At 40.0% G+C, this 25807-nt stretch overlaps 1 protein-coding gene across 6 annotated transcripts in view; it reads left to right on the top strand.

Moving 5' to 3' along the window:
• The window catches only part of CACNB4 (calcium voltage-gated channel auxiliary subunit beta 4), a 268392-nt gene that overhangs the window by 207979 nt on the left and 34606 nt on the right, over positions 1 to 25807 (top strand). For 3 of the 6 annotated variants that reach the window (NM_001261360.1, XM_015110084.3, XM_015110085.3), the window contains 7 exon segments: positions 10045 to 10164; positions 12526 to 12648; positions 16832 to 16962; positions 20727 to 20803; positions 22359 to 22378; positions 22602 to 22682; positions 23958 to 24016. In NM_001261360.1, the coding sequence (NP_001248289.1) occupies positions 10045 to 10164; positions 12526 to 12648; positions 16832 to 16962; positions 20727 to 20803; positions 22359 to 22378; positions 22602 to 22682; positions 23958 to 24016 (611 nt within the window). 6 annotated transcript variants of the gene reach the window in all.

Here is a 25807-nt window from a genome sequence, read left to right as displayed (position 1 = left end):
TTGGCTAGCTCAGTTTCCCAACACTATTGATTGGATGGTCATTCTTTTCCCTTTGATTTACAGTTTCCTATATCATACATTAGTCTCCCATACAGAGCAGTCAGTTTGTGGTCTCGTAATTTCATTGATCTGCGCCAGTACCAAACATGTTTAACTTTTGTAGTTTTGTATATTTTCATATCTATTAAAAAGGCTAATTATCTTTTATTCTTCTTTTAACATTTTTTTCTAAACAGTTTCTGGATTTTAATATTTCCAGTCAACTTGCGTATCATTCTGTCAAGTTAAAATTGATTTTATTCTTCACTGGTCTTTCCTGCATGATTTCCAGCAACCCCTGGAGGCAGGAAGAATGTACGCCCTTTGGGTGAAGTCTGGGCAGTATTGGGGTCTCCATTTAAGGTTCTCGCCTTCCCCCTGAAGCCATCTCATTGATTTTTTCATTCAGCAAATAGTTTGGAGCTCCTATGAAGCTTTGTGCTAGGAACTCTGAGGACCACAAAACTGATAAGACATGAGTCCTGCCTGAAATGAAGTAGAGGCTTTACTGTGGTTTCAATTGTGTCTTCAGCGACCTCTTGGGGAAGCCCTTCTGTTTTTGATGGCATACCTGGGTTCAGTTAGCCGTGCATACACATTCCCTTAATGGGAAACTTTAGCCAGTTTTTTAAAAAAAATCGTTCCAAAGAGTTATTTAAAGATGTTTTTTCATCACACGGTTCCTGGGGCTAAGAAATGACATGGGCAAGACTCGAGTCCTTTTCCCTACTTTCTTCCTGTCTTCTAAACCAAGCTACATTATTCTTTTTTATCTGACAGAAGGAAGTCTTTTCTTTTTTTTAAAGACACAAGTGATTGCCTAAAGCTACTTTTAGGGGAAACATATATACTGTTGTCGTATCTCTAATCTGACTCTCAAGAAAACAGACCGCAATGTAAAAATAGTGTTGGGTGTGCTGCTTTGTAAACCACTCTGGGGGCCACGTGAGACGAAAGCGTCTCTCAGTCAATCACTTTTCCAGAAGTCACAGAAGTCTGTGTTTTCAAGCAACGATCAGCGCCTCATCAGCAGGCAGCACTGCTTCTACCAGCAGCATATTCAGGATTTCCTGAACAAATACTGCGATTTCCTTTTTAACGTCTCTGCTGAAACTAGATTAGTGCAGTTTGAGCAGCCACCCTGGAATGAAGCCCTTGTGCCAGGGCTAACGCTGCCAAGTGCAAGTGCCAGGATCAGCCAGCGGGAGCCACCCTGTCGTATACCTGTGTCATGTAGGTTGATCAGAAGCTCTCATGAAGTTTTGACTAGGCAGAGTGGGTCTCTAGAGCAGCTGCTCAGTGTCGCATGATGTTATTCTGTGACCTGTATATAGTAAAGCTTGGTTGCTGGAGGCCACCTTCTCCCAGTAGGTGATCACTTTCCCTTTCCCAGAAGGAAAGTGAGCTCCACAATCTCACTGTCCCTACTGTTAAAATAAAGTTCTTGTTGGATGCAAAAATGATCATGGGTGTTTTCAACTTCTGTTACTCCTTAGTCTCACAGAAGGGTTTTGATGTATTGCTAATTGTGCTTATTGATATAGCACTTCTTACATACCTGTAAAATATTACGTGCTGATTATCACAGCAGTTTTTGCCCAAAAGCATCCATATCAAGTAATCTTTGTTTTTTGTTCTTTCCCCAGTGTATATGTTAAACCACATGAAATTACAACTGCAATGTTTGCAATTTCATGATTCAACCTAATGTAAAAGGAATCTACCCTCTTGCTACCACCATTACCATTGGTTTAACTTGCAAATCTGCTTGTAGCTCACATCTCAGTTTCTCCTTTCTCAGAAGTGCCTAAATGGCCATGGCTGGTACTTTGAACTATACTGTATATTTATATATAATTATAATTTAATTACAAGAAGTAATCTGTAAATAAGTGGTGTGAACATAATCCGAGGCATTATCATTTTAGAGAAAAAGAAAACTCTCACTAGTACCTTAGAATCACCTACCAAGAACTAAAATGCTGAAGAAAAATTTTGTGATTAGAGTAGAAACTCAAAGAAATTCACAAACCAAAACCTTGGTAGCCTACAGATATGTGAATGCAGAAATAGTGAACATGTCTTTTGAAAAGCAGTCTGCTGTTCACTTCCCATGATCTCAGATTGGCATTTTAAAATTTACATCTATCATTGTAAATTAGTGAGATTCTGGTGTTTGATTAATATTAACAAAATATTGAAGAACGTTGTTTTGTTTTACTGAAGGCAACTAAAATGTTTGATGTTAGACCATTTAGGCTGTGGCTGGTACTACTGGGAGAAGGTGGCCTCCAGCAACCAAGCTTTACTATATGCAGGTCACAGAATAATATCATGGGACACTGAGCAGCTGCTCTAGAGACCCACCCTGCCTAGTCAAAACTTCATGAGAGCTTCATGAGAGCTCTCCTTTCCATCTCTATCTGGGCCTTTTTGTCACCTCTCTCCTTGTGCTTGAGGAGTCAATTAAAATTCTTCTGCTGTTATCTCCATTCATGGGTTTCCTCAGACTAGCAATTAAAAGAAACCTGTCTGAAATCAGGGCAATTACAGCCAAAACTCGCCAGCACAACGGGGAGGGTAAGATTGGCCAACTTTTATAAATTAATACTACTTCCTGTTAAATCAATTCTGTAAAATAGTTGTAATGGAACCCATTAATTTGTATTCCATTTATGAGATTATTCAGATAAAGCCTGTGCTTTGGTTTGAACTATACTGTATATGTATAATTATAATTTAATTACAAGAAATAATCTGTAAATAAGTGGTGTGAACATAATCCGAGGCATTATCATTTTAGAGAAAAAGAAAACTCTCACTAGTACCTTAGAATCACCTACCAAGAACTAAAATGCTGAAGAAAAATTTTGTGATTAGAGTAGAAACTCAAAGAAATTCACAAACCAAAACCTTGGTAGCCTACAGATACCATGTGAATGCAGAAATAGTGAACATGTCTTTTGAAAAGCAGTCTGCCGTTCACTTCCCATGATCTCAGATTGGCATTTTTAAATTTACATCTATCATTGTAAATTAGTGAGATTCTTGTGTTTGATTAATATTAACAAAATACTGAGGAAGGTTGTTTTGTTTTACTGAAGGCGCCTAAAATGTTTGATGTTTTAACGTAAGTTTTTGCACCAGATTTTATAGGGCAAATTTTAAAAAATGAGTCTACCACACCCTAGGTCCCCCAGTAGTGATCTATGAGAGTGTGTGGAATGGGAGGATGTTCGTGTTGCCTGTCTGAGCCTCAGAGGCCTCATCCGTACAGCGTGGATAATCATAACTTACTTCTTAGGGTTGATGAGATAATAATATCTATAAGTTAGTGAGGGATGAGCAAACATTCATTCTCTTCCGCTTCCTTTTAACAGCCTTCTATGAATGTGCTCCTTTGCTACCCTTGACTGCTCTTTGAAACCTAAAAAGGAACCTTAGTCAGATTAATAGCTGGGGCTGAACTTTAGGTCTTCCATCCAATAAGAGTGAGCTGCTGTGATTGTTAAGCAGAACTCGTCTTACTTTTTTCAACCAACATTTTTGAAAACCTATTTATGAGAATCCACGCAAGGTACCTTAAAGAAAAGTTGTCATCTCGGAGATACAATTTCAAGAGATTCTCACTCCACCAACGTACTGGGAATGTATACTTATCCAGTGCTCTGGATTTAGGCAATGAAGTCTGTAATTAAAAAAAAAAAAACAAAACTCATGCTATGAGGGTGAAGTTGCTAATAATTAGCATCACACCAAGTAAGTACAACCTTGGTCAATTAACCACCCGAGAAGAACTTAAAATCATGGAACAAAGAAGAAAGAGATTCTGATGGGAGTGACTGTGTCTTTCTTTGTACAAACTCGAGGTCCTGCCATGCCAGGCAGTGTAGGGCCTACGTACTTGGAGACACAGCCCGGACCCTGCTAGGCTGGGTGCCCTAGCAAAGAGCTCTGGACATGTTTGATAAAGGGGGTGAAGGAAAAAGAAAGCGTATTTGCAAGAAAGGGAGGGGCCGGCCTGTCAAGATAAAGATAGCCTAATGGCAACCTTGTAGGTGAGTTATATTCACTCATCTACCCAGGGAAATCTGGGAAAGTCACCAAGAATGGGCTGTGTTCCTTCTGCAATGTGGAGAAATGCATTGTCAAGTCATTACAAACTTAGCAGAGAAAAACGGGCACAAACTCATTGGGAGTGATATATTTCTCTGAGCGTTTCATGATCGCTTAGTCTACTTAATGCACCTTATTTATTTATTTATTTATTTTGAGACAGAGTCTTACTCTGTTGCCCAGGCTGGAGTGCAGTGGCATGATCTCGGCTCACTGCAACCTCCTTCTCCCAGATTCAAACAATTCTCCTGTCTCAGCCTCCCAAAGAGCTGGGATTACAGGTGTGTACCACCACACCCAGCTAATTTTTGTATTTTTGTAGAGACAGGGTTTCACAACGTTGGCCAGGCTGGTCTTGAACTCCTGACCTCAGGTGATCCACCTGCCTTGGCCTCCCAAAGTGCTGGGATTACAGGCATGAGCCATGGCACCTGGCCCAGTGCAACTCTTAAAATGCCAGATTTACACCAAGATTAGCATTCGTTTATCTGATCCAGAAGGGGAAACTGACATTTTGAATGTCTACTACCACACAGCCCAATATGGTAGCCACTAGCTACAGGTAGAATTTAAATTTAAATTAATTAAAAGGCAGTAACACTTTAAAATTCTAAAAAATTAAATTAAAAATTCAGCGTATTAGTCTCTCTAGTCACATTTCAAGGGCTCAATAACCACATGTGGATTGTGGCTGCCATAGTAGACAGCGTCCATGTCCATCATTGCAGTAAAAGTTCCTTTGGACAGCACTGGTTTAGTAGCATCAGCATTACGCTTATGCACTATGTTGTACATGTATTATCTTATTGATTCTCAAATCAATCCCAAAGAAGGACTTCATTCTCATTTTGCAGATGAGGCAAGAATCCCCAGGAAAATGAGCAGTTCTCTCTCATGTAGTGGCCACTCTAGTATCCGACTGATGGTCAGCATTCAGTGAATGGAGAGCTAAGCTAGGTTGTGAGAGACTGGGATTGTGGGGCTAGGAGGCCCAGCACTTCCAACAGTGGCAAGATTCTGTTCCAGTATGATTGCATTTTATTTTATTTATTTATTTATTTGAGACAGAGTCTTGTTTTGTCTTTCAGGCAGAGTGCTTTGGCATGATCATGGCTCACTGGAGCCTCGACCTTGCAGGCTCAAGTAATCCTCCCACCTCACCCTCCCAAGTAATGGGACTATAGGTGCACACTACCATGCCTAACTAATTTTGTTTTAAATTTATTTTTTGTAGATATGGGGCCTTACTATGTTACCTAGGCTGGTCTCAAACTCCTGGGCTCAAGCAATTCTCCTGCCTCAGCCTCCCAAAGTGCTGGGATTTCAGGCATGAGCTACCATGCCCGGCCTGGTTGCATTTTAAAATCAAACCTTTGTAGACCCTTGCCTCTCCTTGCTGTAATTTAATGATTTGCCTAAATACTAAAGTTACTCATAAAAATAGAAAGTCTATTTCCGTTTTAAAAGGACAAGATAAGTAAGTAGATGCGTCGTCCTGAGCTGGGAATGGAGAATAGCTGCAAATAGGCACAAGGTTTCTTTTGAGGGGTTAGAAATGTTCTATTCGATTGTGATATAAATTGTCTTCTGTAAATTTATTAAAAATCATTGAATTGTACACTAAAAATGTGTGAATTTTATGTATATGTAAGTTATACTTCAATAAAGCTATTTTTAAACAAAGAACAATCCTAAGACTCTAGGGCAGCCAAAAATTTAATGTGAAAAAGCTGCCAAACCTTTAATTAGTGGGTCAAAGTTTAATTGCTGGTATTTTCCAAATTTCCCCCATGATGTTGAAAAAGAAATGATGTTTCATCTGAAACCAAACACCAGGAAACTCTACAAGGTGTGCATTATTATCTACATTTTCTAACAGGGGAAATTAGGACTCAGAAGGTTAAATAACTTGCTTAAGATTCACAGCCAACTAGAACTGGTGACAGCGTCAAACCCAATACTGTCTGGCTCCAACAGCCATGGCTGCTGTCCTGTTGATATCATGCACCCTCTCTCTGTGAATGAGAAGAAGCCCTTGCATTGTTTCACTTAAGATCATCTTCCTTCTCTCAGAAGACCACAGCTAGCTGATTTTCCAGTGTTACTATCTGCATTTTGCCTTTTGTACTTGAGAAGATTCCCTAAAGGGAAAAAAGACTAGACCAAAATATCTTTCTTTTTTTTTTTTTTTTTTTTTTTTTGAGACAGGGTCTGGCTCTGTCACCCAGGCTGGAGTGCAGTGGCGTGATCTTGGCTCACTGCAATATGACTTTATCACTACATGGTATGACTTGCAGAGGTGTCTGCATAAGAGCTTTTGAAGGACTAGTCACTGTCATGTTTCTTGCACGTGGGTTAACAGCCCAGTTTTAGATCACTTGATACATTGGGTAGCTTGCTCCTACCTGTTTTAAGAAACAGAATGCTAGAAAATTATAAGCTGATGGGGCTTCCATCAGGTCTCTCCAGCTTTGGCCAGGCCTAGTAACATTTGTGTCTTCAGTTGTGTTCTCTTAGCATCTAACATTCTTTCCTTCTTGCCATCTCTCTGTCTTTTCGATCGTTAACTATTTAACCAGATATCTGGGTGATGCCTCTCCAACCTGTCCTGGTCTTACTAAGCCTCGCATGGCCACCTGCCCTTCCTGGATACTTCCAGGGGTCAGGCCCAGGCAATTTCCTTCTAGCCTCTCTAGCTCACTTGCTCTTCCCTCTGTGCCTTTGTAAACAACACAGATCCTTTCCTTTATCTTTTCCTTCCTTTTTTTCTGGGATATGTTCATACTCCCTTTCAACTAGTTGAAACAAAATAAACCAAACCAAACCAAAAATAAATAAAAACAAGAAACCAAGCCGGTATCAAGCCCGCAGAACATGTCTGTGGGCCAAATTTGGACTCTTGAATGTTGGACTTTTGCTTTTTCATATACAAAGCAATGGAGATGACGTTAAAAAAAAAAAAAGTAAATGTTGTGATGATATAACACTGATTATGAAAATGGGTATCACAGTGCTTTATTTTTCCCTCTACCAATATCCTTAGAAACAGGGAGTAAACAGAAACTTCTGCTTCTACACATTTGGCCATAGTAGAGTTTATTAGATTTGAGACTCTTACAATGTCGTTCACATTTCAACATAAAGTTCATTTGTAGGAGTCCCTGAGTCACTTCTTGTGTACTCAGAGATAATTAAATGCCAGGATTTGAAAAGTTGTTAAGGTAGTTGCAGGAAATCAGCTGTCTTCTAGTGGCAGTAGTGGAGTGTGTATTCAGCTGCTTGACTCACTACCCCAGCAGGCAGCTTGCTTTTTTTGTGAACTGTAGGCACTAACCATCCCCAGAACATGTTTTCAAAACTAGGCAAGTGCCTTCTTACTGACTTATATTCCATAGTCTCACTTGATACTCCCAATGTCTTCACAGCAGCCAGTCCAGCTCCCTTAGGATGGTCCATCACATATCACATTTCCAGCAAAGCATTGCCTAGGACTAACTCCAAACTGTTTCCTTCAGTATTTTAGAAACACTGGGTCAGGCACAGTGGTTTACGCCTATAATCCCAGCACTTTGGGAGGCCAAGGCAGGAGGATCGCCTGAGCCTAGGAATTTGAGACCAGCCTGGGCAACATGACAAGGCCCCATCTCTACAAAAAAAAAAAAAAGAAAAAGAAAAAGAAAAATTGAAATATTGTTTTTTTTTTTTTTTCCGTCTTCTTCTGGATTTTATGCAGGTGTACCTAAATTCAGACAAAAGATGTGTTCTGAGAGAACTCTCTGGTTTAAAGGACTTCAAGATAGCTCTCTTTTTAGGCAATGAATATGTCTATGAAACAGTCACCCTGCGCTGATTCGTTTTGTAGGTCCAAAATTTTTCCCTAGTAGATTTGCACGGAGGAATTTCATTATAATTCAGTTAACAAATACATTTCCTCTATAAAGGGTACTTTCAGAAGCACTACATAAAGTACATGGATTTGGACACATTCCGATTATCAGGTTTATAGGACATTTTCTATGCAGTAAATACAGTAAGAAAAATGGCTACACTTCAAGATGGGTTATTGTGTATATATAATCATTGAGAAATTAATGCTTTTTGTTTTTATCAATGTGAAAATGTCAGCACTAGGAAACGAGGATGAAAAAGTTGATTTATTGTGTGCCTGTTATGTGCCAGATCCTGGAGTAGGTATTTTAATGTCAAATGCAGCTCAGTGTGGGATGTGAATCTGCTGGCTCTAAGGCTGAACTACCTGCGTTTGAATCTCAGCCTTCCCACTGCTGTGAGGATTCAGTGAGAAAGAGTGTCCAAAGTATCTAGCCCATGCTGGTGTGATAGCAAGAACTCAGTAAGTAGGCAGTGTCCCTCTTTAATAGACAAGGAGACTGTCTCAGAGTGGTCCAGTAACTTCTATAATGTTTTCTGCAGTACGTTGCAGAGGCAAAATTTGGAACCAGGGCTTGACTGGGCACTCTGATAAAACCGCTAGCCAGGAGTTCTTGTTCTAGGCTGCTGGGAAAATCTATGCTACCTTCGCTAGAATGATGGCCTCTACTGAGAGACAAAGTTGCTCTTAAAGCCAGCAAATTCACAAATAAACATTTCTACATGTAGAAAAACTTTCAAAGGGCCAGATTCAGCAGTCAACTATTTCTTAAAGCTCTTCTTCCCCCCAGTGGACAGCAAATTCTCAGCTATATGGATAGGTCTATGTTTTTCAAAACCTGTGCATGATTTATAAAACATATCAAATACACCAGTCCTCCCAATACCTCTGCTGTGTAAATGTTACCATCTATGCAAATATCAACTTCTAATGCCAGCTTAAGGAAACTGTAAGGATGATGTTCCTGTAGCAGCCATAAGACAAACCTCCGGGGTTTTTTGTGGGGGGAGGCATGGAGGGGGTGGTTGACTTTTTAACTTGGCCACATCAGTCAGACTGGATTTCAGTGCTTTTTTTTTTTTTTTTTTTTGAGGTGGAATCTTGCTCTGTCACCCAGTCTGGAGTGCAATGGCGCCGGCTCGGTTCACTGCAGCCTCTGCCTCACTCCTGCCTCAGCCTCCCAAGTATCTGGGATTACAGGCGCCCGCCACCACACCTGGCTAATTTTTGTATTTTTAGTAGAGACGGGGTTTCACTATGTTAGCCAGGCTGGTTTCAAACTCCTGACCTTGTGATCTGCCCACTTGGGCCTCCCAAAGTGCTGGGATTACAGGCGTGAGCCACTGCGCCCAGCCTTCAGTGCTATTTAAATAGCTCTTCTAGTGTGGGCTTCAACTGAGAACATCCCTGTTTTCATCCTCAAGGTTGTTTTTCTGCTCAGTGTTCTTGTTGACCACGTCTGGGCTGCTGCAGAACAATGAAGTTTTAGTAGTGAAAGAGTTCAATAGTGTTGACACTGAAACTGGAAAATCATTTTACTAATGTAGGATGATGCTTTACTATATTGAAATCTTAGACAAATAGATGACCCATAGCCCCAATACAGGTAGGATTTATCTTTTGTAATAAGCTGAGTCTCTTTTTCCTTTAGATGTATATGTAAAAGAGAAGATGAATGAAAACTAACGTTTCACAAGTGATATAGGCTTAATATAGCACAAAAACAAGAAGAATTGGTGCTGAGTATCACATAATTTTTATTGCAGTTTACTTCCTAGCACTTAATCTAGTCAAAATATTTTTCTTCACAACATTGCTACTTTCCGAATAACTCAGACGCTTAACTATATTCTGTCATCTAAATTTATATCTGCAATAAGGCATGGAGTGTGTGCATCAAATTTTAGGCAAATGAAAAGAACTCGCCCCAGGATACTGTTATGGATGTGACAATTTAAGAAGCTACACATCATCTCAAACTATTCTGTTTTCTTTGCCAGGGTTCAGCGGATTCCTACACAAGCAGGCCGTCTGACTCCGATGTCTCTTTGGAAGAGGACCGGGAAGCAATTCGACAGGAGAGAGAACAGCAAGCAGCTATCCAGCTTGAGAGAGCAAAGGTGACTCTCTTTCCCTCTCTTTAGCTCACAAATGGGTCGCTGCTCAGTGGCTACCAGCTGCTCTTCCCCTACCTCACACATTTCTGGAATAATCATTTCGTGATTATTCTAATAAGCCTCCAGATTGGGAAGCTCTCTGATCCCTTCACCTCCAGTTGAGGTTAGTTAACATCTCCAAAGGGGCATTTCCTCAGAACCTTCACCTTTTTGTATTTGGTTTAGTGGTGAATTATTGGTTATCTTCCAACTTAGCAATATCAAGCCTCCCATGCCCAGTGTTGGCAGAGAGCCCACCAGGTACCAGCTCGCCCTGTCTATTCCTGACCCCTCCTCGTCCATTACCTCAGCCTTTATTACAGGCCACACGTGTGCTGTTGCTCTGTGGATCGCCCTGTTTGTTTCTCTACTCTTCTCTCTAGCTTTCAGTGTCCCACCTCAAGTTCAGTGTGAAGTTCGGGACTTTGAACAACTCTGAAAAGTGCAGCAAAGACGAGCAATAAAGGCCATTGCCAAAATAGACCTTCAGATATTCCACAAAGAGAGGCCTCCATAGAAATCGCTGCATCCACAGGAAGCAGCAAGGAAACACTTGCACAGTTGAAAGTTAGAACCAGAACAGTCACTAGGGATCTCCCATTCTGTGTGCTTCCAACTTCGTTTTGTTTGTTTTCTGATTTTTTGAAGCACAGACTCCTTTTGTCCATTGACATTTTATGCACAATAGCAAAATACAAGACAAGGTCATGGCCAGTCTGTCCTCTTTGCCCTCCATGACAGACTCCTAAGGTATATTGATTTAGTCTTTCTGATTTTTAGAAGAAGAAAAAACAGAAGCCCAAATAAAGTGAATTCCTTCCCTTTTCTATTTTTTTTGTAAAATCTTTAGAGGTGAGAGGCTGTGCGTGGTGGCTCACACCTGTAATTCTAGCTACTTGGGAGGCTAAGGTGGGAGGATCACGTACCCAGGAAATAAAGGCTTCAGTGAGCTGAGATCATACCACTGCACTCCAGCCTGGGCAACAGAGCAAAACCCTACCAAAAAAAAAAAAAAAAAGAAAAGAAAAAAGAGGGGCCAGGTGCAGTGGCTCATGCCTGTAATCCCAGCACTTTGGGAGGCCGAGGCAGTCAGATCACAAGGTCAGGAGTTATAGACCAGCCTGACCAACATGGTGAAACCCCACCTCTACTAAATACACAATAAAATTAGCCGGGCCTGGTGGCATGTCCCTGTAATCCCAGCTACTCAGGAGGCTGAGGCAAGATAATCACTTGAACCCAGGAGGCGGAGGTTGCAGTGAGCTGAGGAGTGCAAAGATCACGCCATTGCACTTCAGCCTGGGTGACGACAAGACTCTGTCTCAAAAAAAAAAAAAAAGAAAGAAAGAAAGAAAAAAAAAAGAGGTGGGAGGAGAACAATGCAGTCAAATTAGGTGTCTTCATTTGCCTCAACACCTGTGATGTTTGTGCTCTCTTGGTGGAAGGGGCTTTTCTTGCAGTACATGTGAAGGGACATCAGTGAGGTTCTAGCCTCAACTGCTGTTCCCCAGTCAGATTCCCAGCATGAATATATAAGCTGGTAACAAAGCAGCTCAGAATATCAGGAATCTTGTGTCTCACTGTGGCTAATTTTTGTTATAAAATTTTCTTTCAGAATCTGTTTTGTGGCCATTGTGGTCACCCAAATGTGGGTGGCAGCACCGTTTGCTTAGGTTGGTGGTTTACTTGTCCCCACAGGGCTGTGCCAGCCTGAGAGCACTTTGCTGAGAGGCATTTGTGTAAAAAGAGTTTCAAAACCAGCTGTGTTAGCTAGAGAGAAGATGATCTGTGAAGAGCCCTGCCCATCAGCTTTGAGGCTGACTAACCCTTCTTTTCCCTTGAAGGACCAGATAGTCTGTTGTATAGAATTCCACAGGTTTTCAAATCTGGACTATTTCAAAAATACTATTTTATCCTCTTCCCACTTTTTTTTTTCTTTTTAAAAAGACCTAGCACACGTTTCCTGTATTCCAAGGTAAGAAGGTATTGGTTATCATTTAAAATAAGCACAGATTTTAAGATTAGAGAAGAGACTGTCTTTCTCCCCTGCCTTTGTCTATCCCTCTTAATACTTTAGAGCACATTTTAAAATTTGGAATATTGGAAAGTATTGCAGGAGAGGAAAAATGATTGGGCTGATAGGACCGAATCGTTTTCAGAGTCGTCTCTGCAGGTTTCTTGATATTGCCTGAGAATGTAAAACTCATTTGAGATCCCTCTTTGGAAAGTTATTTCTCTTACTACCTGGTACGATCAGAGTTTCAATATTTAAAATGCTCCTCTGTCCTCCCTTCCTCATTCCTTATTCCATGGTTCTGTCCCTAGTCCAAACCTGTAGCATTTGCCGTGAAGACAAATGTGAGCTACTGCGGCGCCTTGGACGAGGATGTGCCTGTTCCAAGCACGGCTATCTCCTTTGATGCTAAGGACTTTCTACACATTAAAGAGGTAAATGTAGAACATACTGTATCCCTTCACCTGCCAAAAAGCTGAAGCTAGGAATCAGCTCTGAGCCAGACTAGCCAGAGGGAGACCCGAGGAGCTGCCAGTGCGGTACCTCATTTAATTTGCTGAGTCTTCCAAATCTAGTCATTTTCATCAAGATTGAGAAGTCTGAGATCATTGCTTGCATTATCACACACTTACAAAGTTAAATCACAGTCAACCCTAAAATTATAGCATGGATTTCCGACAGACCTCTATGATCCTCTGGACACCTTAAATCCCCTTCTGTGACTGCAGAGCCATAAATGTATGGATCCAGTTTAGGAAAATGTAAGTTTGGTGGCATGGCACCTACCCAGAAGGGACTATTTACAGGCGATGTTGTAATTATAGACACGTAGACTATAGTCCTGTGCACCTTGACCACGGAACCAACACTAGAGTGTATAATCATTCAAAGAAAGATTTACAGCTAAGAAAAGGGCAGAGGACTCTGGGAAGCAGAAAGGCAAAAGGGTAAAGTGTTTGAGTAGCCAAGAAGGGTGGATCCAAGACCCCTAGTGGAGGGACAGACCTTTGATAGAAAGAAGAACGCTAATTCATTGTGACAATCAGGGAAAAGATGAGTGCAGGCACAGACACTTCAGGGCCTTGGTAATAAGAAACTGAGGACCCATCAACTTCAACCATGGCCTCTACTTTCTTGATGGTACACGGGGTGAGGATGTCTACATTTGTCTAGAAAACAAGAACTCTTGACCTGAAACATGTGCCCTGGCATCTGAATGGTTAAGTTGATTATGTCTCACCATTCCCATCAAAAATGCCCAAACCATATTCATTAATTGCTAACACCCACTGTGTCCAAGGAGAAGCAGCCCTTGAAAAGGTAAGAGACGTTCTTACATGTCACGTGCACTTACTCACACCAACATTCCAACCTTGTATTTTATTGCTTTCCTGCATTTTATCAATGCCTCAATTTGTCCTGGCTGCTGTTTGAGCTATGTGCTTGTTGATCAGTGATTTTCTCTTCAGTCTGGCAGTTTGATATGTGGCATTGAGCTGATAATCCTATGTGGACCAGAACCGCCTGTTTTTATGTCTTGAAATTATCAGATAAGAAAATATCTTTGAAAGAGAAAGTGCTAATCATTTTAGGGAAATCCAAATAGAGAAGGGTTGGAACAACACCGAGGTGACCTTTGTAGAGAGCTGGCACAAGCTCCCAGAACATCAACACAAATGAACACATTTCTATAATCAAGTTACAGCCTTTCCTCTCATCCATCACTTAGAAGGCTATCTATTATGCACCATGTTAAGTACTTTCTCAGTAACAAATAAAAGCTTAAATGCAGAGAAAAGCTACAACTATGCTTGTCATGTAAGTCAAATGATGATCAAATTAAGCTCTTGAATTTACATAGTGACTTTCTCCCTAGTAACTCAAAAAACTTTCATTCACCCTGAGTCAAATTCTCACTGTGCTTTGGCTGTTTCCTAGAACTAAGTTAAAACATTTTTGGGAAGTTGCATTAACCATTTCAGCGAGCCCTTTAAAGTCACTTGGGTGCCATTTAACAAATGAGTGTTCCAGTGGGCTAACTTCATTTCAGGAAATAACTTAAGCCCTAGGAAACTATGACTCATGGTCTGCTTTGTCCTCAACACAGTAAAATTTAAATTCCAGACCTATGCACCTAAGATTCTAAAAGGGTCCCTTTGCCCTTTATTAATTCCAAAATAAACAGACCTATTATTTTAGGCCTGTTATACTAAAATAAAAGACAGGAAAATGGGGAGAAACACCTAAGACCTAGATTGTTCAAGGTTTTATATCACGTCAATTCACATTTCTTTTCTTTCTTTTTTAATTTTTTTGGAGACAGGGTCTTGCTCTGTTTTCGTTGGAGTGCAATGATGCAATCACAGCTCACTGCAGTCTTGAACTCCTGGGCTCAAGTGATCCTCCCACCTCAGCCTCAGCCTCCCAAGTAGCTAGGACTACAGGTGCACTACTACACCCAGCTAATTGTGTAGTGTAGTATAGTGCACTACACTAGCTAATTGTGTAGTACACTAGGTAATTAGTAGTACACTACTACACTAGCTAATAGTGTAGTACACTACACTAGCTAATTGCATAGCTAGCTAATAGTGTAGTACACTACACTAGCTAATTGTGTAGTACACTAGGACTACAGGCACACTACTACACCCAGCTAATTGTGTGTGTGTGTCTGTGTGTGTGTAGATGGGGTCTTGCTATGTTGCCCTGACTGACCACAAACTCCTAGCCTCAACTGATCCTTCTACCTCAGCCTTTGAAAATGCTGGGATTACAGGAAGGTGCCACCATGCCCAGCCCTCAATTTACATTTATTTCAATGCAATATACTATATGCCACTCATATAATATGCATGGAGAAGCTGTGTGCCTAACAAAGGCCAAATTCTTACCAGACCACATTTCTCATGAGTGTAAAGCTGTTACTCAGAATAACTTAAAGTTTACCCAGAACTTCATGCTATGATAATTCAATGAAACCTTCCATTCCTCCTTCATAATGTATCAGAATCACATATATACACACACACATATATATATTTCACTTTTCTATGAGCTCAGCAAAACAAACTACATATCATTGTTACATTTTGAAAAAAATATATGTGTTTATAAATATATATGTTTTGGGTCAAAGTAGGAGAGAATTGTCTTGCCCAACACTGATAAAAACAGTAAAGGAAGTTTTTAGAATCATCTCCGGAGAGTTTAAACAATAGAGCTGATACCTATTTTGTAGAAGTGACCTAGCAGAAACCTTTCCTTGAGGCAGGGAGCTTGAACTAAATTGCTTTCTGCTCTATAATTCAGCAAATGTATAGTTAGAAATGCAATTTTACTGATCCACCAAATAAGCCCACATTGACAGACTCTCACCCCACACTGTTGAAGCCTTTGCATAGACTTGGGTCTTGAGTTTACATGTCATGGAACTTAACTTAAATGGAAATTCTGGAGTTCCCCTTGGGCTTCAGAGCGTTTGGAAATTACTTGCAAAATTTCACATACAAATATGTAATATGCTCAGACTTTGTAAGAGTAGGCATCTTTTTCTTCAAGTAGTAAGTTGGACATTAATTTGCAAATCTATATTTGAAAGATCATGACTCTTCCCCGGTGAGATTACACTACAAATAGTATCGTGGAATTTTTACCTGAAAGCTTTTGACAAATTATGGACTATTAAATGTATTTCATATCAGACATATCCGTCTTGCCTTCCAGAGTCCCAATTACATTGGTGCATATTTATCCTTGTGAAATATGTTCTTTAAGAATTGGTTAATAATAAATAAAAAAATAAAATAATAAAATAAAATAAATTAAAGTATAATAATAATAAATAAATAAATAAATAAATAAATAAATAAATAAAGAATTGGTTAGAGCTTCTTGACAAAGACCAAAAGAATCCAAAGGTTAGGACCAGACATTAGTCCAGGGGTTCACAAACTATAGCCCACAGGTCCAGTCTGACCCACTGCCTTTTTTGTAAAGAAAAGTTTTATTGAAACAGAGCCATGCTCACTTGTTGATGTTTGCCTGAGGCTGCTTTCACACAAGGACAGCAGATTCAACTAATTGTAACAGAGACCACATGGTCGGCAAAGCCTAAAATATTTACTACTTGGACCTTTACAGAAAAAGTTTGGAGAACCCTGCTTTAGTCTATGAATCTACCTCAGATACATAGAGATATATATATACACACACACACATATATACACACACACAATATAGTTTATATAAAATATAGTACAGGTATATATACACACATATACAATATAGTTTATATAAAACAGTATAGATATATAGACATATATGCACATATACATATATAATATAGTTTATATAAAATATAGTATACTATGAGAGTATAGTTTATATAAATATGGTATATAGTATGGTGTATACAATATAGTATACACATACATATAAAATATAATTTATATAAAATATGGTATACACATATACATATAAAATATAGTTTATATAAAATATAGTATAATATCATATCTTATAAATAGCATTTTATTCTTCTTGTCCCCTAAGATTCATAAACAACGTGAAGATAAGTGAATTACTATTGATAGCAATTTTATTTCTGAATTCCAGAAATATAACAATGATTGGTGGATAGGAAGGCTGGTGAAAGAGGGCTGTGAAATTGGCTTCATTCCAAGTCCACTCAGATTGGAGAACATACGGATTCAGCAAGAACAAAAAAGAGGACGTTTTCACGGAGGGTACGTTTCCATCTTTTCTATGCACTTTTTTTTTGGTCAGAAAATTGGGTGATATTTTCAAGAGTGTATGCTGTCAAAATAGAAGATACTTTGCTGTGTGCAAGGTGTTTCTGAAATTGACACAGAAGAGTTTCAGATAGTTCTCTACCTTCTGTGCATGCTGAAGCCTAACACCACTGGAGACCATATGAATTCCATGGCAAAGACTGTTTTCTGTGGCCTCAGCAAGCCCTCCTTGGAACCCAGGCTTTCCTCTAGGAGAGTCACTTCGGGCATTCTTTCTCCACACAGTGAGTGGGAGCTGACCTGAACAAGCATTATGGCTTCTCTTGGTTCACTTACAGACTCTCCCTTAAGCGGGCACATAATGTGATGGTACGTGCAGGTCCCGGCACTGACAGTACCTTCTCCACCCCAGGCTTTTTGTGGCATCTCTTTTCCCCTGGTATTTGGGTGAAGACAGCTTCAGGTGAAACAACCTTTATAGTGAACCACTCAAGTAGCCATGTAGATCTCAGAGTGCAGATATTTAAAGGCCCCAGGAACACAAGCACAGCTTGAGAGAAGAGAAACCAATTCATCCTGAGTCTGCATGTACCGTGTCGCAGCCTGCACTGAAGCCTTGATTTCATATGTGTTACAATTTTTTGAAAGCTCTAAAATAGAAGCAGCTCTTTCTCTTGACCCTCAACCTCTGTTTTCTGTTGAATGCTTTTCTATTTCAAAAAACTCCTGTGTTCTTTGGGCGCCCACTTTTGTCATAATAAGAACTGCTCCAACAGTAATAGGAGATCACAAAAGTATAGTTACCCCACTTTTAATTATCGATCTTTTTTAGCATATAACTTGCCAATACTATTATTAATATTAATCCCTCTTGTCCCTTGTATTAGTCTGTTCTCATACTTCTTTTTTTTTTTTTTCTTAGACGGAGTCTTGCTCTGTCACCTAGGCTGGGGAGCAGTGGCGCAATTTTGGCTCACTTCAACCTCTGCCTCCCAGGTTCAAGCAATTCTCCTGACTCAGCCTCCTGAGTAGCTGGGGTTACCAGTGCGCACCATGCCTGGCTAATTTTTGTGTTTTTGGTAGAGGTGGGGTTTCACCATGTTGGTCAGGCTGGTCTCGAACTCTTGACCTTGTGATTTGCCTGCCTCAGCCTCCCAAAGTGTTGGGATTACAGGTGTGAGCCACCGCACCCGGCCTGTTCTCACACTTCTATAAAACTGGATAACGTATGAAGAAAAGAGCTTTAATTGTCATGGTTCTGTAGACTGTACAGGAAGCATGGCAGCATCTGCTTCTGGGGAGGTCTTAGGGAGCTTTTACTGGTAGCAGAAGGCAAAGCAGGAGCAGGTGTCTTACATGACTGGAGCAGGAGGAAGAGACAGGGAGGTGCCACACACTTTTAAACAATCAGATCTCACTGTAACTCACTCACTGTCACAGGAACAGCACCAGGAGATGGTGCCAAACCATTCATGAGGGACTGCCCCCATGGTCCAATCACCTCTCACCAGGCCCCAACTCCAACACTGGGGATTACATCTCAACATGAGATTTCCTGCGGACACAGACCCAAACCATATCATCCCTTTTTTTCTAAACTGTTTGTCTTCCATGCTTCTTTTTAGACACATGGGGAGCATGTTTTCCTGTCTTGGGGTCTTTGCATTTGCTGTTTTTTCTTACTAGAACCTTTCTCTTCACACTTTCACCAGGCCACTCCATCTGCTTTATATCTTTGTTAGATGTCACCCTTTCAGTGACCCCTTTCCTGCCAACTGTATTTAAAATTGTACTCACTCCCCTTCCCTGTAAGTCCCATCCTTTCCCTGACTTAGTTTTCTCTGTTACACTTATTACTCTCAGAAATATTATATGTTTACCTATTTATCTTGTTTGGTACAAGCTGAGCATCCATAATCTGAAAAACTGAACTCCAGAATGCTCCAAAATTCAAAACTTTTTGAGGACTGACATGATGCTTGAAGGAGATGCTCATCAGAGCATTTTAGATTTCAGACATTTGGATTAGGGATGTTCAGCTAGTAAGTATATAGTGCGAATTTCCAAAATCTGAAAACAATGGAAATCCAAAACATTTCTGCTCCCAAGCATTTTGGATAAGGGATATTCAACCTGTACTGATATGTCCTACTAGTATATGACTCAATAAGGGAAAGGATTTTGTCTCCCCAATGCCACTGTTACATTTTTACTTTCTAAAACAGGGATGTACCATCAATATTTGTTGTATACAACAACTGAATTATTATCATTTTAAAAGCTTTATTATTATTATTTGTCAATTATTACAGCTATGGGCCAAATAACATTTTTGTCAAAGATGATCACACATATGGTGGTGGTCCCATAAGATTATAATACCGTATTTTTATTGTATCTTTTCTAGATTTAGATACACAAATACTAACCACTGTATTAGAGTCATCTACAGTGTTCAGTATAGTAACATCCTATACAGGTTTGTAGCCCAGAGCAATGGAGTACGCTGTACCATCTAGGTTTGTGTAAGACGCTCTACAGTGCTCACACAGCAACGAAATTGCCTAGTGACACATTCCTCAGAGGATATCCCCATTGTTAAGCCTCTCATAACAGTATATAATTTTTTTTTTTTTTTTTTTCCTGAGACAGAGTCTTGCTGTGTCACCCAGGCTGGAGTGCAGTGGCACAATATCGCCTCACTGCAACCTCCGCCTCCCAGGTTCAAGCAATTATCATGCCTCAGCCTCTGGAATAGCTGGCATTACAGGTGCCTGCCACCATGCCTGGCTCAGTTTTGCATTTTTGGTAGAGATGGGGGTTTCACCATGTTGGCCAGGCTGATCTGGAACTTCCGACCTCAGGTGATCCGCCCACCTCAGGTGATCCGCCCACCTTGGTCTCCCAAAGTGGGCTGGGATTACAGCTGTGAGCCACCGCCCCCGGCTGACTATATATACTTTTAAACTAAAAACTTACCTCGTGGCAGTCACAAATAGTAAAGCCAAGAGCTCACAGACATGATTTTGTTTGATCTTTATACCAACCATGTGAGGTGTAGCATCTCCTTCTATAGGTGGGGAACCTAAGGCTCAAAGACATTATGATGTGCCACAGTCCCACAACTAGTAAGTGGCAGAGCTAAGAGGAGAGAGAGATTTTTCTGACTATAGGGACCATACTCTTAAGGACTAAAAGAGAAGGGCGCTGGGGAAGTAGGAAGGTGGCAGCTCCTGATGGCGTCTGTGGGCTTCAGGGAAGCTTCCAGAGCACACCTGAGGAGACCAGAGTTGAGGATCTTCCATTCAAATAAATAATATTTTCTGTGACCAATTCCCTATAATCAGTTCTTAACTCTGATGCCCATGTAATCATCTTGTAAGAAGAAATGGTTTCTCCGGGTCTTACTGCTTGTTTTGAGCTGTGTTTGACATCTGACTGGCACATTGGTGCCTGGTGTTAGGTTAACAAGCAGTTCATAAGAACATTCCCGTCAGTGACAGTTTTGCCTGATTTCCGCATTGACTAACTAGAAGAGATGCTTTTGCAAAATATTTCAGGTCTTAACTAGTTCTCCACATTCTCTTAGAAATGAGGTCAAAGAAAACATTTGGACAGATTCTTGAAGTTCTTTATAGCACAATTTGGTGTGTTTTGAATTATTTAATAGGATGAGGGCCAAAGAAAGCTTTGTACTCTCAAGTTCTATTTTCAAAGAATCTGGGGAGTGAGTCTTTAGTTCCTTTTCTATATCCTAGGAAATCAAGTGGAAATTCTTCTTCAAGTCTTGGAGAAATGGTATCTGGGACATTTCGAGCAACTCCCACATCAACAGGTGAGGGTTTTAGTTAAACTCCTATTCATAAACTGTATTCCTTTTTAAAATATTTGAACACACATGCAAGTATTTTTGCTAATTTGGAAACAATTTGAAGGCTTAATTTAAAGGTTTTTCTAATTAATATTTCATTTCTTATTTGTTTTCTATGGTAATTTGATTTGATTTAAAATGGTACTAAAAAATTCACATCGTTAGAATATAATTTTGAAAAATCTTATTTACCCCCCCGAGTTAATAACTGTCCATTGTGTAAACTGATATTCAAAAAATTCATTATTTTACCTAAGAAACGGACAGACTTTAAGATGGTGAGTAAAAATAAAAAAAGGAAACAAAGTGAAGCAGACTCTCAAGAAAATGCCCTGTTTTCAGTCTCCATGTGGAACTTCAGGATGTATTGGTACAGCCTGAGCTGGGAGGGTTGAAGCAGAGAGTCAGGCAGGGCCCAAATGAGGGACAGCCTCATTTCCATTTGGACAGCAGACAGCCAAGCCCTGGAATTCATGGTAATGAAGAGACAATGGTGGCCTAATTGGGAGTTGTGGTGCATTTGGAAACTATGGAGGTCTTCATGTAGGAATTTTTCTTCTACCACATTCCCTGACTCCTATAGGCTAATTTCATTCTGGCCTAGAACTGTTGCATTAGGGCATCCAGTGCCCTAATTACGAATTCCAATTGTATTATCAATTTGGAAAGGCAAGTCCAAGGCCCTATTCTGGCCTACCAAAACTGGAGGCAACTGGATTGGTTCTGGAATGGTTCTAAGTGTTTGGGTCCTTGTTCATGTGAAGCCCTCTGATCTACAGGACACTGAATCAAACCAGGTTGCTGAGCTGTGCGCAACTAGACTGGACCTGCTTGGATGTCCACAGAATTGCTTTGAATCAGTTATTGAGTATATTTTGCTTTGTTCCCATTTATTGGACATTCAGGACATTGCAGACTTTAGCTATTACAAACAGGAAAGAACAGGAAAAACTGGTTATAAATTTATCTGAGGAATAACTGGTTATAAATTTATTTGAAATTGAAAAGCAAGATAGTAGGAAAAATGTGCCAATATTCTAGAAAATGGGCAAAAATGCCCGAGGGAGTGCAGAATTATGAGTTACAAATATAAAGATAACTAGTGATTGAGATGCTAGTCATTTTTGCCCAAGTGGTTATTCTGTTTCCTTTTATGAAATTGCATTTGTCCAACTTGTTCCCAGCAACACTGTGCTGTGTCCAGCACGGGAACAACCCATGGTAAAGGCCGGCCTGGAACTTCCAATGTTGTTCTCAACTCCTGTACCCAACTCCCACCCAGTGAGAAATCAGGATATAAGGTCGTTTGTACCAGGGAAGGAGCTGTCTGTTTTTCATACGTCTTCAACATTGACATGTCCAGAATGAAATCATAAAGCAGGTTCTCCAAAGTGGGTGATAGGAAAGTGGTGAAGATAATTATAGGGGCAAATGGGCACATTCTTCCATCTTTTAAACTCATGTACTGTCATTTGCAGAGATTACATATTTTGATATGGCTCTCGTTATTGTCTTTTAGCAAAACAGAAGCAAAAAGTGGTAAGTTGTGTTTCCTTTTTAAATCTACTGTTAAGGTTCCTATACGTACATGCCTGCAGTGCTCCATTTCAGTGACCCAAAGTGGCTGTGAAATAAGGGAAGAGCCTCCTCGCTGGGGACTTTGATAATCATTTGTCGTTTGACCTGAGCATTATGAATGTTGTGACTGTGGAGAGGCATGCTCAACCTCACCTTGTCACACGTGTCGAATCCTCTTTTTCAGACGGAGCACATTCCTCCTTACGATGTTGTGCCATCAATGCGTCCGGTGGTGTTAGTGGGGCCGTCACTGAAAGGTTATGAGGTACAAATATCATCTGTTACTCTTCAGTTCTTGATCGAGCGCCCAGGAGACGGTCGTGTTGCCGCTTGCTCCTCAAGGGTCTGTTTCCACGTGGGTCCTGATGGAAGCCAGTGCTCAGCATGGGAAGGCAGGGGGTACTGTGTGGGGCTCACAAGGCCCTTTGCCCTTTCTTTCCTCTCTTGGACACTTCTCATCTTTTATGTATTACATTGTTTAGAAATACCTCTCTCAAAATATTTACAATGGGAAGATCTGGTCAAAGATTTGCTGTGCATTAAATGCAAAGAAAAGGACTTTATCTGTCTTGACCATTCTCATTATTAGAAGTAATAGACAATGAACAGCACAAGAGGACAAACAATCAATCTTCCAGCAAACCCAAACTTTTAAAGCCCAAACAGAGTTCACCCTGCTGGGGTTTTAAGATGATGGCATATGCCACCAAATCCTTCTCTGCTTGTTTATTTTAAAGGGCACATTTTTAAACTTTGGAGATTAAACAAAACCATGTGACAAGGAAAAGAGTAGAGACTTTGTTTCAGATGTTTGTTTTGACTTTGTGCTAGCATGGATTAAAAAATAGGTAGATATGACATTTAAACTCTGAAGGTGAGCAGCCTCCAGGACACCATTCCCATCGAGCTAGGACAATGTGTGGCACATAGTAGGCACTCAGTACACATTTGCTGAATGAATTAATGAATCTCTTTCAGGCAGATCTAAGAATCCTTGCTCTCTCCCCCTCTCTTTCTCTCTTGTCTTTCTCTGAGTTGGAAATGTCAGAGGGATGAGCAGGAGGAGTGGTCTACAAAAATCCAGCCATGGGCATGGAGAATTTCCTCCAACACGCACAAACTAGCAGGAAGGCTGAGTCCAGTGCTGGCCTCAATTCTCTAGCTGCTCCTCACTGGAGGCAGGCACAGCTCAGGCGTGCCAAGGATGCCCGGCACCTGTGTACAAAGCCAGCCTGTTGTCTCCTGGCAGCAGTTCTATCCCCTAACGAGGGAAGAGGGAAGAGGGAAGAGGGTCCGGTGAACACTGCTGGTTTGTTCCTCAACACCCTGGAGAAGAACCAAGGGGGGTGGAAATTAGCAATTGCACATGGTTAAGCATGAAAAACATCTTCCATGGTAACTTCCCCCCAGGAGACGACTGGCTGCAATAAGGTCTTGGCTCATAGTGCCCTTCCCTCCCTCCTCTCTCACTTTTGACTTCTCTCTCTCTCTCTCTCTCTGCATGTGTTTGCCTCATTCTTTTTTTCTCACCTCTGCAAAGGTAACAGACATGATGCAGAAAGCCCTCTTTGATTTCCTGAAGCACAGGTTTGATGGGAGGTGAGAAATATAGATGTTTTTGTATTTTTATTTTCCTTTAACCAAACTTGTATGATAAATTGAATTGTAGATGTATGTTTCCAGAGATTTCAGAAGTTCTCTAGTTAAAAATTAACTCAGTATTCTTGGGAAGAATATAATAAAAGAACTCTGAAAATATGAAGTATAACATTGAGTCCCCAATGAAGAAAGGACCAGGAGAAGAAAACTAAGCCATCTGTTTTATTTAAATGTATATGTCTTTATTTTCTCAGTTATTAATAATTTGATACCAAATGGTTTTTATTAAAAAATTAATTAAAATATATAATATTTCTGATGAGTATAGTGGCTTGCTGGTCAAGCTAGGAGTATTTGGTGTGTGTGTGTGTGTATATGAAAGTATAAATAGCAGTGTGTGTATATAGCAGTGTGTGTGTGTGTGTCATATGAAAGTATAAATAGCAGTGTGTGTGTATAGCAGTGTGTGTGTGTGTATGTGTATGTGTGTCATATGAAAGTATAAATATCAAGTACTGAATTTTCTCAAACGAAGTGAGTGAGAATTCTTTTAATCATAAGCCTCCCAAAGTGATCATTTTGTAGGGAATAGTACTTATATGGATATTTATTATAGTTGAGGGTTTGCTTTTATTAGAAATTTCCTGTTATTTTATTGATCTATTTTTTAATGTATCTTACTATGATCCATCAACAATATGGCTCAGACATTAGCCATTAAATAATTTTATCATTTAAGTTTTGTGAAAAATATCTAGAGAAAGTTTCTCTGTTTTGCAGAGAAATGGTAAAAAGCCTGTAATGACTCAATTCTAAATATTAAGCTCTTTCATATGCAGAATACAGTCCATGTAAAAATAACCACATGAAAAAACCTGAAGATTTATCAGAAATGTGGAAAATTTAAATAGTGTGCATCAAAAAGTATGGGCAAATGCATCCAATTTATTACTGTAGGATAGCGGAAGAACATCACATTCTTTATTTTTGAAAACAGTAATTAAGCCACTCACTTTCTCTTTGCTAAATTATGAGAATGCGCTAAATGCACAAAATAATTTTAAAATGTAAAAAAAACTTCAGATAAAGTGTAATAAATTGGTACATTAATAATAAAAACAAACATGGTATTGCTTTAAATATAAATTGTATGCATTTGTTAAAAGCTTTCTGGATAATTGGGTAAAATATTCATTAGTTTCTAGAACTATATAGAAAGAAAGTAAACTGAGATTTTAGTTTAAGAAATAAGAATACTTCTAGATACATTAGTATGTAGGTCAGGCTGCCTTAATAAATAGACCCCAAAATGTGTAGTGATTCAAACACAATGGAAACTTATTATTGCTCACTTAACAGTCTGAGGCAGGTGTTCCTTGGCTGGGAGGGAGGATGGAGTTGGGGGAGGGGAGAATTGGGCAGAAAGTTTGTTCCCTCTGTCATTTGGGGCCCTTAGCCCAGGTATGATGTCTCTAGTCAGCTTGCCGGGCCTGGAGATAGAGCACGTTATTACTCACATTTCACTGGTTAGAACTTGGTTATGTAGTCATACTTATTGCAGCGGAGGCACTCTTGCAGTCCAGGAGGAAGAGAAGATAGAATTTGTTGAACCAGTAATAGCCTTCGTCACATTCATCTACTGGACAAGGGCTTAATAAGAAAGATGTATTTATTCCATTTCACTCTCTTTAAAAAGGAAATAGGCAGATAATGAAGTAGTTTCAAATAAAATAAGTTAAAAGCCCTGAATCCTAGAGCATTGGAGTTGGAAGGATACATAAAATGTCTTTT

The sequence above is a fragment of the Macaca mulatta genome, chromosome 12, assembly GCF_049350105.2.
Source record: "Macaca mulatta isolate MMU2019108-1 chromosome 12, T2T-MMU8v2.0, whole genome shotgun sequence".
NCBI classification, from domain to species: Eukaryota; Metazoa; Chordata; class Mammalia; order Primates; family Cercopithecidae; genus Macaca; species Macaca mulatta.
This window is presented reverse-complemented; position numbering and strand designations above follow the sequence as displayed.